The following is an 18,773-nucleotide window of genomic DNA, read 5'->3' as shown; positions in this document are numbered from 1 at the left end:
TACAGTCTGTACCCTGAAAATCTTTTGCGAAGTGAAAGCCACATCTCTAGCTATCTGGTGTGGACTTATTTTAGGGTTTTTCTTAACCTTCTTAATAATGGCACGTTTTTCTCTTGTAGAAAATATTCGAGGTCGTCCACATTTTAGTCTTATTTTCCGTTGATCCTGTTTCCTTGAACTTTTTTACAACACTTCTGACAGTAAATAAACTTACATTCAACTGCACTCCTATAGCACGATAAGTTAAACCTTCATTTCTGAGCCTAATAATCAAGTTTTTAACACTAACGTCCAACCCCTTCGATTTCGAAGTCATTTTACTGCAGTAATCGCAAAATAATGCATAGACACTTTTGGAGTAGTTTTGCAGACTTTATACCGGTAGAGTTTCTTATCAGTCGAAACACGTGACCTCAATGTAACAAAATTTGCATAGCAGTTAAAACTTTGCCAATATTTTTTTGACATGCAAATTTTCGATTTTGAAAGAAAAAATCGTAGAAAATGCAAATTAAAATAAAAGTTTTACTATTTTTATATATCTAAGATGTCTTGTATTTAATTACGACAGCTAAAATTGCATAACATTTTATTTATTTGTCAATATGAATAAATTAAGGTAATTGCCAATACTTTTTTATCCACTGTATATATATAATATATAATATTGCACTAAAAGCACTGATGATGCTGTGTATTTTATTATTTTGTAGACTTTTTTCTTTAATGGAGGTTATGTATGAATGTTAAATTGAAGTCAAAATGTTTTATATATTTAATTAAAGGGCGAATTTTGAGCATTGCATGATTCAGGTTCTATTTATTGAACTGAAACATTTTATTTACTCTAATTGTACTGTGGATATGATCTCTAGCATTACTTATTATTAAGGAACATTATTCATTTCTTTAGACATGTAAAATCTGGTTAAAACTTTGCCCTTACATTGCTTGTATTACTAGGACTGTGCAAGAAAAATTTTGGCAGGTACTAATTATTAATTTGACATCACCATCCATTTCAAAGATTTATCATATTGTGTCTCACTCTCTTAGAATAGCCTATTATGAAATTAACTTATTTCTTTGCATATTATGTATATTTTATATTTTAAAGGGTTTTTTTTTTTTTCATGTTTGCTGTTCATGGATAATGAATTTTGTTTCATTAAACACATTTGTTATGCTTTAAAACAGTTGTACTATGGTTTACAAAATAGAGTCAATAGTCCTACATTTTGTTAAAGTTTATTATTGAATAGTCAACATTACATTTACATTACAGCATAATATCTTTTATAGCAATATATATTTAGTATTTCTGTAAATGAATAAATTTAAATCATTTATTTATTATTGAAAATAAAATGCATTAATAAATATTCTTATCTTATGATGTATGCAATACATGCTCAATTCTTATTTGTGTGTGGGTGTGGGTGGAAAACTTACAGAAATAGAAGCATCAAATTGTGTTTTTGCTTTGCAAAGTCGCCTATGATTGTATGCCTTTAGGTCCATATTAATGAGATCCTCATCAAGTATTCGAAAGTCACTAATCTATTCAGATATTCTTGGGAAATGATTAATACCAATTCTATTTTCAATAATAAAGAAAGTAATATTGTTATCTCCATTGTAGTATAATTTGACCTAATTATTGAAATAAAACTTAGCAGTAAAATCTTGTTTAATTATAAACAACATCCTTTTCCAGGTCTTGATAGCTAATAATGGAATTGCAGCTGTAAAATGTATGAGATCCATCAGAAGATGGGCTTATGAAATGTTCCGAAATGAAAGGGCGATTCGGTTTGTTGTCATGGTAACTCCAGAAGATTTAAAAGCCAATGCAGGTATTAATTTTGTTTTTAATGAGTACTTTAGTTTGTTTTTTTTTGTCATTAATTTAGTTATATTTATGTTTGATAAATTTTTCAGAATACATCAAGCTTGCTGATCATTATGTGCCTGTTCCTGGTGGAACCAATAATAATAATTATGCTAATGTGGAATTAATATTAGATATTGCCAAAAGAATGAATGTACAGGTATTCTCACTCTTATTTTACTTTTAAAAAATAAGATATAAATATCAAGTAATATTGATTGTCTGTAAAGTTTTTATATTAATTTCATGTTTTATATTTCAACACATTCCTTTGATTCTATATATATTGGTGCCCGCAAATTAAGGGACAGATATGAAATGCTGATTTTTCTGTACAAAAGTAAATTTTAAGTGGTCACGTGAAGGTGACAAAATTATTCAGATATGATAAATTTACTTTATTGATTGATTGGTGAATAAGCAAATATTTTGAATGGCATGATTAGCAGGTAAGTCATTCAAGATAATACACAGTGAAACGGACCAGTGTGAAATAACATGTTGTGCATGTGTTATGCACCTTATTTTCTATTCACTTAATATTGTAAGTTTTATGAATCAAAAAACACATCTAAATAAATGTTGTTAGAAAAATATTGTGGGTAAATTAAAAGAAGGTTATTCAGTCAGTAATGTATTTGGATCTGGAAGTGCCAAAAATGTTACTGAATGTTTGTTGAAAAGATGTTATGAAACTGAAAAAGTCATTAGATACTTTAGTTCTGATTGATCAGTTAAAACTACAACAAATGTGAATCGTTATGTACTGATTACAGCCAAAAGAAACTGTCGGATGACTGTTATAAAGTTATTACAAGGGATACCTACAAACTTGGGTGCCGGAATGTCTTCCTAAATGAGGATCTGGAGATCAAATTGTATTCATTTGTTTGACCATAAATAAGTTAAATGTGTTTCATTGAGTATTTCCAATAAAAAGAAGCGATATGAGTGATGTCAGGAATATATATACTGGAATAGGAAAATATATATTTAACAAATGACAGAAGATTGTTTGTTATCCGATTTTATAAACCAGTACATGTGAAGTTAATTGGGAACTGTCCATTCTTCTCCGATGCACTTAAGATTTGTGGAAATGCAGCATTCCTTAAATGGTGGTGATAAGATAGGATCAAGCATGATGTTGAATGGGTGTGTGCAACTTAACATCTTGAAAAGTGGGATTATAAATACAAAAACTAATCATTAAAATATGTTGCCTCGTGTACACAATTTTTGTGATGTTATTGGATATTGTATCAGGGTGATGATAACTGATATCATAGCACAACATGCATTTTTAATATTCTTGAAAGTAATAGCATATATTGAATGAAATGCTTTGCTCACTCACTCTTCCTTAATCTAACAGAATATGTATGGGATGCACTTCGGAGATACTTAGCAGAATGTAGTCTAATACCACTTGATATAAAAGACTGTTGTTGTTTAAAATGGAATAATAGAATTAGTCCCATATTCTCTTATATAATCTGTTTAAGAATGTACCACTTGATGCTATGTATGCATCAAAATGAGAAGTGAAAACATACCTTGCTAAGGTTTCATAAAAGAAATTGTAATTGAATTTTTGTAATAATTTTGCTTATCTTCTCAAAACCATACGCTGGTATGTTTTTTTTATATCCTGTATTTCCTGCGTATTTTTATAAATCTACTTTTTGCATTATATTTTTGCTTTAGGATTATTTGTATTTTATATTTATGTCTTTAATAACTTAAACTATTACAACTTACTTTTCTCTATAAAACTTTGCTGTCCCTTTATGAACGTCAGTGAGTATGTGTATTTACTATCAATGTTTTGATTTTATCTTAATTTTCCTTTTTACTTGTTTTTATAGGTTGTTTGGGCTGGATGGGGCCATGCTTCTGAAAATCCCAAATTGCCAGAATTATTGAATAAAAATGGCATAGCATTTATGGGTATATTACATTTTATATAGTTAATTGAATAAAAAGAATGTTTCATTTGTAAATTTACCCCTATTTACCACATTAGCAGCAATTTGAAGATTGATTTTTTTTTTTGTGTGTGTGTGTGGGTATGTGTTTGCTCTAGGTCCACCAGAGAAAGCTATGTGGTCATTGGGTGATAAAATTGCATCATCTATTGTTGCTCAGACTGCTGGCATACCAACTTTGCCATGGAGTGGTTCTGGTGAGTTTTAAGAAGTAACTTTAATGATTTATAAGATTTTGTATTTTATTTTTATACAATGATTCTGATCCCAAAATATTTTTTTTTTCAAACTTGACATGCTTATTCTTTAAATAAAATTCTTGATTTTAGTTAACTCAGCTGTATGCTCTATTCTTCATATTTTGTGTTCATGTTCATCAGAGATATAACCAAACGAGATATAAATAGTAGATGCAATATTGATATTCAAAACTGAAGAGTAGTTAGAATTTATAACTCAATTCTTTCAAACATGGTTAATTTTTCCTGAGTCTTTATATCAAAGTGTTTAAGGCCTAATGGTTCAGTTTTAAAACCATTTAATGCAGAAAATATATTTTAAAATTTAAAAAATATACTTTCATCATTAGTTTACATCCTATTATTAAACTTTTTAATTATCTTGTACCTTTATTTTTAGATTTAAAAGCTGAATGGAATGAAAATCTTGGTCACAAAATAAAAATTCGCCCTGAGTTGTACAGAAAAGGATGCGTATCAGATGTAGATGAAGGCATGAAAGTAAGTTTTATCTCATTTACTTGTGCGCAGAAATGAATTTTTTTCTAAATTTTTGTAATATATATGTGATTACTTCAACCGCATTAAGTTACTATGTTATTTGCAAATTGGTAAGCCAAGAATTTGTTCTTTTAACATCCCAACGATGTCTGCACTTTTCAAATCCCTTATAATTTCTTATAATCATTGGAAAGGCATATGTGAAGTGAATGGCATTTATAAATAATATTAATGAGCATTTTTTATATGTTAGAGCAATATTACACCATTTGTCCGCAATAAAATATATCAAAAATAAATGCTACCGGTTTAATGTCTTTGTGAATCTTGAACTTATATATATACATTTTAAATGAATGGACGTACTGCCATTGTTCTTTGCTATAAAATGGATGAGCATTGTTCCTCTTTTACTGTTTTTGTGTCTAGAGGTAGAATACAGGATGCGTAGCATCATTAAAATCCTCAAAAACCGCTTTTTTTATGGTCCTTATATAAGGACCTTAAAAGTGCTTTTATATATATATATATATACATACAGGGTGTTGCCGAATTCGACCGACAAATTCAGAAGGGTGATAGGAGTCACCAAGAGGATAAAGAATAACCATACAACATGGGGTCCCAACCGACATTTAGGGGGTAAAAATAGCAAACATATAAGGAATCGGCGAAATTTTGGAAACTGTAAAAAATTAATAAAAAAATAATAAAAGGTGTTTCAACTATGATTTATTTTTAATGTGAAAACACATTCTTAGAGGCTATTTTTCATGTAAGTAACATGACGATTTGATGAACCAGGTCGTAAATGATTGAAAACGAAAAAGTAGTTTAGAACCCTTATCTGCAAATATATTAAAACGTTAAGAAAAATAAAAGCTTGCAAATATAAGGAATTTTATACTCTTTAATTTGATATAAGTCTGTAGTGTGAAAACTGAGGAGGTTTTAAGATATTCAAGAAAAACTAAAATGGAAACCAGAAAACATCGCTGCAGCACCAGATCGATGTTCTCAGTGAGCGTTGTCAAATTCAAAATATAAATTAAGAGGAAAGCTAATAGGCATTAAGTAGATAAAAAATAGATGGTAAATCTGAGTACAAATTTTATCCGTCTAGCTCTCTTTGTTTTGTAGTTAACATTTTAATTTATATTAAAACAGTCGGACGTGTAGTCTTCCACTGAATAGACTTTGCTGAAAAGTTAATAAAAATTTGTAAACTAGTACCATATATGAAATTTCATCCATCTAGATCAAAGCGTTTATGAGTTATTTTTGTTACGGATTGACAGACGGACATTTTCCGAAAATGTGTTTTTCGAACTCAAAGTGGTCTAAAACGTGGGGATTTGTTAGAAACTCGAGTTCAAATTTTTGACAATTATAATACTTTCTTTATACGTCGTATACGATAAAGTAAAAAGGATTAATTCATGCATTATTTAAGATCGTAATTCGTAAATCATTTTTTATTTTTTTTTTATTTTGCTACTATTATTCAACATATACGATATATTCGATTTTCTACAATGTAGTATGGAACTATCCAAAAGAAACAACATTTACGAATATTTTTTAACTCGCGCATTGTCATGCATTGTTTTTACTAATTTATTTATTTACATTTGCAGTGCAATTTATCTCGGAGAAAAATATTATATATTTAGTTAGTTACTGAATTCATTGACGTGTACGTCTATTACTACATCCAGTAAAAATGTTAAATATGTTAATTTGTTTTCAAGTTCTCGTGGCTATAATTAAAAATATTTTTTAATTGTGAAAACCAGAGAGGAAAAAATAGGTAGACATAGAAACTGGCGTCGCTGCAAATAATTTTATGTAAAAATTGGTTTCATGGGATAATAATTTTCGAAGTAATTGCTCGAAGTTATCACAATTATAAAATCAAAAAACAATAATGGAAAAATATCACTGGGAAAACGATAGCTCTTGGCACATTTATGGGATTTTTATCGGTACCAGTCGAAAACTTTGCACAATCATTTCAGATCATGCATTAAAATACGAAAAAATTGAGGAGGGGGAGATGAAAAATGAAAATTTGAATTTTCATTAAGGTATTCCGTTTAATGTGAGGTTTTACGTAATAAAACAGTGTGTGTATCCTTATTGTAATCAAAATCTGTATTATCCTTTATCCAAGTTTATGCATGCATTTAAAAAATAGAATTGCATTTCATTCATTAAAAAACAAAATTCGTTTCGCTTTCCTAGAGAAGCTACATTGGCTAAATTGATGTTTTTAAACTTCAAACATTATATCAGATGTTTTATGGAAATTTATAGCAAATATTTTCTATGCCACAAAATTAAAATATGTGGCACAGATTCACGATTTATTGTGAGTGAACGGGATTATGATTCATGATTTATTGTGAACTGGATAGAGAAGGGGAGCCTTTGGTATTTATTGCAAGAAAAGAAGTGTTTAACAGAATCTTGAAATCGAGTAGTGGTTTCCCAATAGTGTTCTCCTGATGCCTGCTCGCCATCAAGACAAAAAAAAAAAAAAAAAAAAAAAAAAAAACCTGAAAAGGAGTAATATCAGCAGAATATAAATCAGGAATACATCAGCATAAGGCAGAAGAAATGCGGAGTTCAAATGAAATTATTGCCGAATGGCGCAGAAAGTGCTTATTTTTTAAACGAAACATAAACAAATTCGTGTAAGATGTTCTTCATACATTCTTAGAAATCGCCGGAAGACTAAAATCAAAAACGAAGCATGCAACACTAAATTGAAAGATACTCTTTTCTTTAGGTTGTGTTCCCGTAAATTCGCTTAAGTATGTGATTACCTTCAGAATACATTTTTTAAATTTATAAAATTTTATCGAAACAAAAATATTTTAAATTACAAATGGGAATAAAACTATAAATTCCAGTAAAATTTCAAAAAAAAAAAAAAAAAAAAAAATATTAACTTTGAATTTGTAATCAATGTTTGTCTAAATTTTAGTAAACATGTGTATTTATACCAACCGTTTTATAGAAAATTCTAATTAATACATTTTCTTAACACCATACGTACATATTTTACTGTGTTATAGAATAAAAGATTTCCAGGCAAAGAGCTTTGGAAATATTCCCAATTTTGTACGGAAATTCAAAATTTTTATAAAAGAACTATTTAATTTTTTAACTAAAAGAATGGCGAAAATATAAATGTGAACTAAGAAGTTAGATTTTAGTTCATATCGTAGTTAGAATAAAATAAAGATAATATGCAAAAACATTTATTTTTATATGTATATGTTTGTACACCATTAATAAAACGTGTGATATGAAAATCTAGAGAAGGTGTTCTATGTAAGATTGCTACCTTTTAATTGACTGCAGTTTTGAATAATGTCCATTTTAAAATATCTTCCATGTTGTTTCTAAATAATGTTCCCCTGTTGTTGTTTCATATGAAATCTCTTGTTTATCAGACATCTTTGGATACTTTGAATGATCTCGTAGAACGGATCGTCGTAGCTGCTGGAGAATTCGCAAGTACATCTGGTATGTTTGAGCGCGTCCGGTGGCCCTTTAAACGTCGGTGTCGGTTGTGTAATGACCTTCGTGTCCGCAACGCTGAGCAATTTTTATAAAAGTTTCTCATCGTCTCCTTTCTTATGTTAAAATGTCTGTGCTGTAAATGTATGCTGTATTTGTATTCCAGCAAATAAATTTCACCGTCGTTTGCGACTTTATATTTCTTTGAAAATTCTTATCTCCATGATGCCTACTATTACTCCTGAGATTTTTCGATAGAATTTTGCTATACCTTCTGTAAACAATGGTGCCGATGTTGCAGCGATGTTTCCCGGCAAACAGTTTAGTTTTTTTTAATATCTTAAAACCTTCTCAGTTTTCACACTACAGACTTATATCAAATTAAAGAGTATAAAATTCCTTATGTTTTCAAGCTTTTGTTTCTCTTAAAGTTTTAATATATTTGCAGAATGGGTTCTAAACTACTTTTTCGTTTTCAATAATTTACGACCCCCTGGTTCACCAAATCAGCATTTACTTACATGAAAAATTGCCTTTAAGAATGTGCTTTCATTTAAAAAAAAAATCATAGTTGAAACACCATTTGTTATTTTTTTTTTTATTAATTTTTTACAGTTTCCAAAATTTTGCCGACTACCTATATTTTTGCAATTTTCACCCCCTAAACGACGTTTGTGACCCCATGTTGTATGGTGATTCTTTATCCTCTTGATGCCTACTATCACCCCTCTGAATTTGTAGGTCGAATTCGGCAACACCCTGTATATATATGCACACAGGATCTTATATTTTTCTTCTTACAAAAAAAAAAAAAAAAAAAAAAAAAAAAAACATTTATCACTCCGCTAGATCTGCACGATTATAGACTGTATTTTCTTTCCGATGGCGGATCTTTTATTATTTAACAGATTTCAGTGTTCAATAAATCTGGGGGATAGTGCAAAGAGTATGGTTTTATCTCACTTTAAGGAAATACATAATAGAATGGGGAAAATATATCCTTTGCATTTCCTTGATTCTTATTTCATCTCCTTTCACTTGTTTAGAAAGGGGAATGGAGGATTCTTTCTTTTTACAGAAATTTTTATGTATTTTTACATATATATATATATATATATGTTGTGTATTTAAGTGATGATGATGATGGTCGTGTCCGCGTTACCACAGAAAGGGGGTGCAATAGCTTCTGAGGGTAAATACCCCTGAGCACCCGAGGGCAGAAGTCTGACTTCTAGCTCATATGAAGATGAAACTCACACATTCGCTTGCACAACCCCTTTTTACGGGGGGGGGGGCACATTCACACACCTCACAGATAGAACACAAATGAAGAACAGCCATGTCTGAACCGGGATTCGAACCCGGGAAGCCCAGATCACAGGGAAGACGAGCTACCCCTATGCAAAGACGCCGGCATGTAAAGTAATTTAAGATATGCGTTGAAAGTCTTTCAATAAGATTTTTCAAACGAAACATAAATAAAAAAAAAACATTTTAAGTATTATTCCTGATAATGTTCTATGTTTCTATTTGTATAAAATTGGGCACTTGCTTAGTTAATACCTAACTTAATTTATTTCATCGGACTCTTAGTTTTAATAATAAAAAAATCTCTGTATGGGTGGTTCTTATTTTTTTCTCTAAGAGTGCTTATTATTTTTTTTAAAGATAAAATTAGTTTACACACCTTCGAATATGTATAATATGGGGCTGATTTCTTTATATAATTTCTTATTTTATTAAATAGCAATAGAAAGATTTAATGAAATTTCACCATTTAGAGAAATTTCTTTGTTAAAATATAATATTTCTTAAACAAAATGTTTTTTAAGAAAAGAGACCGAAATTTAATATGTGTAGCTTTTGAGTTTTCTCAGTTGCAGAAATAATCTTAATCATCCTTTGTATGTTGTCCGTCTGTTAATCTCTTAAAAGTCCTAGATATGTATTTTATTCCGCTGATTTTAATGCACATTTTATCAATAGATTGCACAAGAGATAGGTTTTCCTGTTATGATCAAAGCTTCTGAAGGAGGTGGCGGAAAGGGAATACGGAAAGCTGTCAGTATAGAAGATTTTCCAACTCAGTTTCGTCAAGTAAATACACTTTTTTTAGTAGAAATTCTATTTATCACACCTTATAAATTATAAAAATTTGTTATTATAAATTAATTTGCGTAATATGGAATTTTATGCCACAAAATTTATTTGCGTAATATGGAATTTTATGCCACAAAATTTATTTGCGTAATATGGAATTTTATGCCACAAAATTTATTTGCCATACATTGATTGATTAGAATAAATAGCAAGCCTTTATGTATTCCTTAACATAACGTTCTGCTTTTTTCTAGGTTCAAACTGAGGTACCAGGATCTCCTGTTTTCATTATGAAGATGGCCACATGTGCTCGTCACTTAGAAGTTCAACTACTTGCTGATTCTTATGGTAATGCCATTTCATTGTTTGGCAGAGACTGTTCGATTCAGCGGCGGCATCAAAAGATTATTGAAGAAGCACCTTGTGTTATTGCCAAACCTGATGTATTTGAAAAAATGGAAAAAGTAAATCCTTTAATTTGTAGTGATCAATAATTTTATCAATTAAAATTTCCAAGAAATTCTATTATAAACAGGGTTGCCATGGCACCTGGAAAATACTATGAATTTTCAAATCATCTAAAAAAAATAAGGAAATTTTAAAATTTCCGTAAAAACGGGATAATATAGGGAATTTTAAGTTTATTTCCTTTTTTTTTTTTTAAATTTAAAAAATGCTGATCTCTGGACATTGCAAGAATAAAAGAACCAAAAATGGGACAACTGTGTAATTGCGGAAACTCGCTGCTTTTCTAGTCGTTCCTCTTTTTTTTTTTTTTTTTTTCCTGTATAGATAAGTCTCAGGAGTAGTTGTTCTCTTTCCATGAGATTCCCGGATTACAGCAAATGAGGATACGTGAGACTGCTATAACTGCGTGAGAGAATAGAATAAATTTCTCTGGCGGAAATTGCTATATTCAATTTGTGGAAGCTTCGCGGTAGTGTTTTGCCACTCACGTGTGAGTTTATTTAATAGTTTGTTTATTAGTTGAAAAACTTTGAGCTTATTCGGCGCAAATTAGAGAATTTTTTTATGTACAATGAGCTGCTCAAAATTCGTATTTAATACAGATTCGACAAATAAAAATATGAATCCCGGCTTTGCTTAATGAGTTAGAGAAGTTTCGCAAAATTTGTTTCCTTCGTACTCGCTTTATAAGAAGATAATAAGCTTAAGTAATATGGCAAAACAGACACATACTAATCATGTCAAAAGAGGAAAACATGCAAAATTGGCTGCCAGTCAAAAAAAGTCTTAATTGATATTGGACTTCGTATCTAAAAAGAACAATGGAAAATATGATGTGCCAAATCTGGAAACGTCAAATTTTATGTCCGAAAATAAGCCGATTTCGAATTTTTTTATTCAAGAACAACAATTTAAAGTTGAACTTTTATGAGCATTAAAACTTGTTGCATCACATTCTTCCTTTAATGCATTCAATGATATATCGAAAATATTTTCACATATGGACCCTGATAGTGAAATAGCTAAAAATATGTACTTTATGTCACAAAAAAATGTTGTACAATATTTGTTATAGATTAGCTTCGTTTTTTTCAACAATCTTGTAAGAAATCTTTAAACATTAGAAACTGTTTTTAATATGCTTGGATGAAGCGTTGAACCGGATTTCACAAAAATAGGAAATGGATCTTATTATAAGATGAAGGTGTGAATCTACCAGTAGTCTCCACAAGTTAGTGAAATTTAATATATTTAAGGCATACCACTGCTCAAGAATTATTTGGGAATTTTAAAGAAGTTATGTCAAGTTTGGACATGCTTTTACAAAGAAGGACCAAATGTAAATAAAAATTTTTTTAAACTGTCAAAGAATTTTCGTGCAAAAATGACTACACATAATAGGTACACATAATTCGTTGAGCGTTTCAGTGTGAACGTAAATCTACGGAATGGGAAGTTATTCTAAGAGCAATATATGAAATATTTAAAGATAGTTCGGCTAGACGTGACGCTGAATTTTTGTTGAATTTTTGTTCTTTTCACTGTGTAGAATATGTCAATGTTTGCAAAAATACTCTGAAGGATTTTGACAATATAAAGAAATACATAGATTTCATTTTTTTTAAAAAAAATCCTGGATCTGGCTCGAGTAATAATGTTATAAATTCTTGTCAGGGTAAATTAATTATGCTTCTCTTATATTGCTTATATTCTTCAGAGATCTGAATCAATGATGCTTTTAGATGGTAATCTTTTCATTTTTTAAAAATTAGTTAATGAAAAACATTGTCAAAAGAAGCATAATCGAAGAAGCAAAAACATTAGACACTTATTTTTGATAGAGCTTGATGATCCTAAAAATGTAAGGCTGAGAAAAAAATATCGATATTTGAATAATGACTGCAAGTTACTTGATTTCTAGTGAAGCTTCTGAAACTGTAGGGGGGGGGGACTTTTTAGCAGTGTTCTATATTTGGGAAGAATACTATAAAAAGAATTTGAACATGTCCAGAGATTTTACTGTTTTAAAAATTACATCTTGTTTAAATCCACATTTATTGAAAAACCTTGATTTTTCCACTAATTAAAACTATGGAATATTATTCCATTATTAATAGCACATGGGTGCTCTTCGGGCATTTCCTCTTATGTTGCATATACACAGGGAATTTTTTTGTCCAGTTTTCACTGGCAACCCTGTATAAAGTTTCGTTTCCTACTGTTTTTCATGCCAAAATATAAAAATTAAAATCTTGCTATACATATTTAAGAAAACTAGATAATTTTCTAACTGGATATATCTACTTTAATTAGAATTACTTTATTTTTCAAAAAATTCCTTTGAACTACTTTGTATGTTAATTGGTAGGGTTCAAACAATCTGTGAGTTATTTGAAGTGTAATTGCAAAAATTATTTTCTAGTCTATCTGATGCCTTCTATTTAGTAAATTCACTAAATTAAAAAGCAGTATTGATTGATAAAATGAAGGGAAATCTCCAAATGTAATTTTATTTACATGGATAAATAGACTTTTCAAAATAATGAGAAAATTAGGGTAATCATATTATGTGAAATACTTGTAAAGTATTGAATTTAAATTAGGTATAGGACCTCAAAATTCTATTAAGAAGTAGTGTTTAATTCCTTATTTTTTTCTCTGTCGAGGAAAAAAAAATTTTTTTTTTCTAACATTCAATAATTTCTAAATTTATTGTCAATTAAAAAAAAATAGAAAAAATTATTTGTATTCCAGAATAAACATTTCCCTAATACAGTGATCTTCAATCTGGGTTCTGCAAAGCTCTGAAGTGTTGCAAGTGTATAAAAGCAGTGTCTTTTCAATACTAGAAATAAAAAAAGAAAAATCGCTCTACGAACACTAGAAATCAAAGATTGATATAAATATACCCATAAATATAGAGAAAAGAGAGAACATTTTCTGTGAACAAGACTACAATGTAGAAAATTTGCCCTCAGCTTAGCTCTGCAATATACGTTCTCAATTTTTTTCTTCCTTTAATTTAAAATGTACTATTGGCTAAATGCTGGAAAGAGAGCAATAAGAAATAACATTAACAGAACAGCCTCAACAATAAATAATTATTCTGAATTGGGGCACCGAACTCTAACATTTGTTAATTCACATAAAATGTCTTCAGTTTCCAAAACAGAATGTTTTTCTGCCTGACGAGTATGACTGTAGTTATTTGGCATTTGGTTTCACATTGGTCAGTAATGAAGATGAACCCAGTAGATTGTGTGTTCGTGAAAAAATTGTCAACCACAGCCTAAATTTTTCTAAATTGTAAAGGTATATGGAGTCGTATCATCCTGTTCTTAGCAATAGAACAATAAGAAATAACAGTAAATATTTCAAACGACGACAAGACAAACTCCATAGAAGGAAAAAAAAAAAAGAAGAAAAAACTTTTCTAAATACTAATAATCTAAATAATTTCTAATAAACTTTACTTAAAGTTTTCATTTCGAATTAATTATTGTTTTGCTAAAGAGTTGAGGTTTGTACGATTGATGAATAGTTGATAAAGCTTACATTAAAGAGGTTATAACCTGCAAATTTGGTGAGAGATTTCTAAGGGAAGCTGATAACTTGCCACTGTGTAGTAATTTTAATAACTTGCCACTGTGTAATAATGTAGTAATTACGCGACGAACTGAGACAATGGAGTAATTTTGTTATACAGAATTAGTGTATCGATTTCACTTTTCATTTTTCCCATTCAATTTGAGGAAATTGTTAAGTTATTTTGATAGCCTTGGTTCACTATGATTGGAATTCTATAGTTCAAGATATATTACTATATAAATATTGTCGGGATGAATTACTGGGGAAAAAAATATAGGAACCAATTAATAATTACACGAACGAGAATGAACTTAGGTGGTGTTTGTATACACGTAATTGCCTAAATAAAGCAAAGTCGCTATTGGGCTTCAACAAAGCTGCAGTGTCAGGAATAGTTGCAATCGCACTACATATCAAACACGAATTTCTCTCCATATCGCTCCACACTTGTGTTAAAATATTTACCGAATGTACTTAAAGGCGTGTCGCATGATGCTCTAACAGTGCCGATTTAATAATTTTAGAGATGGGTCCAAGGGTGCCAGGAATCTAAAAAGTTTGAAAATTACTTCCCTAACGCATGCTGTTTTAACTACATAAAAAGTAATAATGAAATCAATTTCTTCTTATAATATTTTTTAGAATTTCATTTCTAAATTAGCGACGTTGTAATAAAATCATGTTAATTTTAATACATTCAAGATCTGAAGCAATCTGATGTTTCTTAATATTTAAATAATGAAACACTTTTTTATATGAATCTTATAAATTTATATATATATCAGATTTAACTGTTTGCTCATTACTTAGAAATTCAGAAATTATATATTTGTCTTGTGTTTCATTTTTTATGTAATTGTTTTAATGGTGATCTAATAAAACTCCTCAGTATTGGAAATTACTTCTTCTAACGTTAAAGAAATAAACTGTATGACGAATCATCAAATGAATAAATGCACCTGCATATTAAGTTAGATATTGTTTTTCATTATGTATTTACAAATTACTATTGTTTTAATTTGGATTTTTAGTTTTTCCTGATGAATTTTTGCAAGCATAATAATTTTTTATCATCTTTATTTTACATCTTCTTTTGCCTGTATTAATGTAAACTGTATAGAAAAAAATAAACTAAGGCTCTGTTAATATTCATCTATTTCCTTTCTTTTTTTCCCCAACTTCAAACTCGACGTTTTTCTTTTTGCTTGCTTAATAGTTTAGCTTCCACTTTAAGAGATCCACTGGAGAAGAAAATGTTTCGGCTGGTTTCATTCTTCATTTAATTTATATTTTGCAAATTAAAACATTTAATTAAAAAATTTATTTGCATTATGTCGATATTCTAAGTTAAATATTTTTTAACTCTATTTACAGTGATTGCATATAAATGTTATTTAACTTTGCCCTTCAAAAATTATAGGCAGCTGTTCGCTTAGCGAAAATGGTTGGTTATGTTAGCACAGGAACTGTAGAATATTTGTATGAAGATGATGGAAATTTTTATTTCTTGGAATTAAATCCTCGACTTCAGGTGAGTAAAAATATCAGTTAGCATGAGAATACAAAATGTGATTATTTAAATCTTTTTTTAATGTTGAAAAGCCGATTTTTTGAAATGCACCGCCACTCATTGTATTAAAAATTGTAATCCTGCTTGGAATTGATCAAAAAAATTTTAATGTCCCCGAAAAGTTAGTAAATTGCTTTTCTTTCAAATTCTTCTGTATCAAGAAGCAAAAATATTGCATAGTGATTTCAAAAGTCAAACTAAATTTTACTTAGTAACTGTTAAATTTATTTTTATTCATCAGCAACGATTTTATTTATTTTATAACATTTGCTTTATTTATTTTCTTTTATTTACGTTCTTTGAGCGTATAAAAAGATTCTTAGTCTAAAATGGGCTATGGAAATTTTTAGCCCAAACAGGGTTGTGTGCAGAAAGATTAAAGATTGATTATTGCTGACCCCTGAGTATCAAGTATTGTTTATCTATGTTTCAAAATTCATCCAGTAATTGTGTGATAAATAGGTGATGATTCCTGAATCTAAAACTAATTCTATTCATTCCAAACATTCCCATGTAATATATTTTAAATGATAAAAAGAAATCGTTTTTTAAAGTCTTTTCTTACACACATTATTTAATTGCTCTTAGAATTTTTTTTTGTTTTGTTTTGTTTTCATTTATATTCATGTTATATAAATTAAATTTTCAATGTAATAATTTTTTCTACAATCTAGCCTGTCTTTTTTTCATCATTATGTGATGCAAATGTTATAAAGTTATTTGTTATAATCAAGTATATTTTATATCATGTTCTTCTTGTAAATGTAAAGAAAATACCATCCATTTTACACTTTTCTTCTCATCACAATAAACCAGATATTATTCTTAAATCTTAAAAGCGATTTGGGGTGCTTAGACTTAAGGTGCTTCTGAGATATGTGGATACATATTGGCCTTCACTGAAATTCATCTGACAGTTGCAATTAATTCTCTATTCTTAAGGGTATAATTTTCTTAATGCCCCTGTGAATAATTTCTAGATGCTCTCCTTTTTTTTTTCATTACATATTCTTAGATCGAGAAACAGTTTGAAATAGGGTGCCCATGGTCCTGATAACAGTCTTGAATTTTATTTTGCACTTGAAATTCCAGAAAAATACTTGATTTTTTGTTGGGTCATTAAAAAATGGGGAAATGTACATCCATCATATTGTGGGAGCGAAATGAACGTCAGTTTAGGACTTGGTTTTGTTTTGAGAATTCCACTGACAGAAAAAGAAAGTTGATATTGGAATGTTGTCTATTCATCAATCTTTTCTTTTTGTGTAGTTTGGAGGTAATCATCAAAACTGCCGACAGATCTTCAGTAGACGTAGCAACGACGATAATACTATTAAACAGTTTGTGTTTTCGCACTACAAAGATGCAGAACTGAAATTTTCTTTGAAGTGTTTGGAGTTTTTATTCAAAGTTTATTATTCAGATAACTTTTGCTAGGATATTTCAAACCTACTCTGCAAAACGTTCCCTGATTACAAAATTGCTAAAAGTTTTTTATGTGGATCACAAAATATTGTTGCCTAAATTTATTTAGCATTGCTCTGTGCATTAGTGAGTGAAATTATTTAATCAATGAGGTTTGTCTGTTAATTTTTTTCATAGTCTGATATTTGACGAAGCATTTAACGAATCTTTGTAAATAAAGCAAGCAACTCATTCGGTTTTGGAATAGAAAAAAACAAAACAAAAACAAGATAGTTGAAATTAGATATGTGGTTTCAGCTTTCATGGGCCATCCCCAACCAAAGATACTTTATCTATCTCGACTGAAAATAAATTACCTAAAAATTTCAGAGAGAATAACTTCCTTGAAATTTTTGCAGAACTAGGTGTTTGGAGAATGCAACTGTGGCTTAACGAGCAATCGAAATGTAGAACGACTTGATGTTATGTCTTGAGAATGTTGGAATAGCGCAAGTTTCCAACGCAAAAGTTTAAATGATATATAATATTGCAAAGATCCCTTTAACATGACAGTCTGAGGATTTTTTTAATCATTGAAGAAAATTAATCAACCATATTTTACATTATAATATTGAGGATGACTACTTTTGTTATTATTAGCACAGGATATGAAAAAGGTACTTCCTTTTTGCTAAAAATTTTCCAGTGGTATGAAAAATAAAATACTTCATAACTATCAAATTTAAATAGAATTTCAAAGTTTGATTTTTCAAACAAAGATTCGTATGCCGATATTAGCAAAGTTAATATGGAACTCTTTAAGAGGCAGAATGTTAAGAAAGGCTAGGTTTACTATTCGGAAGAAGCTGAGAAATTTCAAACAGAACTGTTGGAATTTTATACATTTTCATTCATAAAAATTTTGAATATATCACCTGTCAACTATGTACTTACCAGGAATATGGATTGTTTAGATCTGAGAAGAATGTCAAAATATACTCTACTATTAAAAGATGAAAGCCTGTCTTTCTCTTCTTATGAGTTAGGATTGCAATATTAATAATAATAAATGCTATTTTATTTTATTTTATTTTATTTTAATAAAATTTTTAATGATATGGCTTGTAATTCAATAGGATTTAAGGAGTTTGAAATATCCACGAATCAATTTGATAAGTTTTCGCAAAATATATAAATAATCAAAAGTCTTATCAGAAACTGTAAGAGATAATGAAGATTCTGATGATATATTCTATAGACAGATCATAACTGGAAGAGGATTTTTCTTAAATAAAAATGTTGAGTTTGGAAACCTTGATGCAGAAATATGTTGCGAAACGTTTGCAGAAAGTTGCATATCGAACATTTGCTTTGTGGAGGAAATATATATTGCATATTGGAAAAATGCGATCTTATAGGGAATTTCCAAATCATGAAAGAATTTATATGCAGAAAATGTCTACTTTAAGTATGTTCGAATGGAAACATGACAAAGC

General features: G+C 29.4%; 1 protein-coding gene across 2 annotated transcripts in view; it reads left to right on the top strand.

Annotated features, from left to right (window-relative positions):
* LOC129958070 (acetyl-CoA carboxylase-like) overlaps window positions 1–18,773 on the top strand; it is a 112,119-nt gene that overhangs the window by 51,406 nt on the left and 41,940 nt on the right. For both annotated transcript variants that reach the window (XM_056070242.1, XM_056070243.1), the window contains 8 exons: window positions 1,718–1,856; window positions 1,942–2,051; window positions 3,760–3,841; window positions 3,978–4,076; window positions 4,519–4,619; window positions 10,134–10,244; window positions 10,502–10,711; window positions 15,724–15,834. In XM_056070242.1, the coding sequence (XP_055926217.1) occupies window positions 1,718–1,856; window positions 1,942–2,051; window positions 3,760–3,841; window positions 3,978–4,076; window positions 4,519–4,619; window positions 10,134–10,244; window positions 10,502–10,711; window positions 15,724–15,834 (963 nt within the window). The remainder of the gene's footprint in view (window positions 1–1,717; window positions 1,857–1,941; window positions 2,052–3,759; window positions 3,842–3,977; window positions 4,077–4,518; window positions 4,620–10,133; window positions 10,245–10,501; window positions 10,712–15,723; window positions 15,835–18,773) is intronic.

Source organism: Argiope bruennichi, chromosome X1, assembly GCF_947563725.1.
Source record: "Argiope bruennichi chromosome X1, qqArgBrue1.1, whole genome shotgun sequence".
Classification (NCBI taxonomy): Eukaryota; Metazoa; Arthropoda; class Arachnida; order Araneae; family Araneidae; genus Argiope; species Argiope bruennichi.
This window is presented reverse-complemented; position numbering and strand designations above follow the sequence as displayed.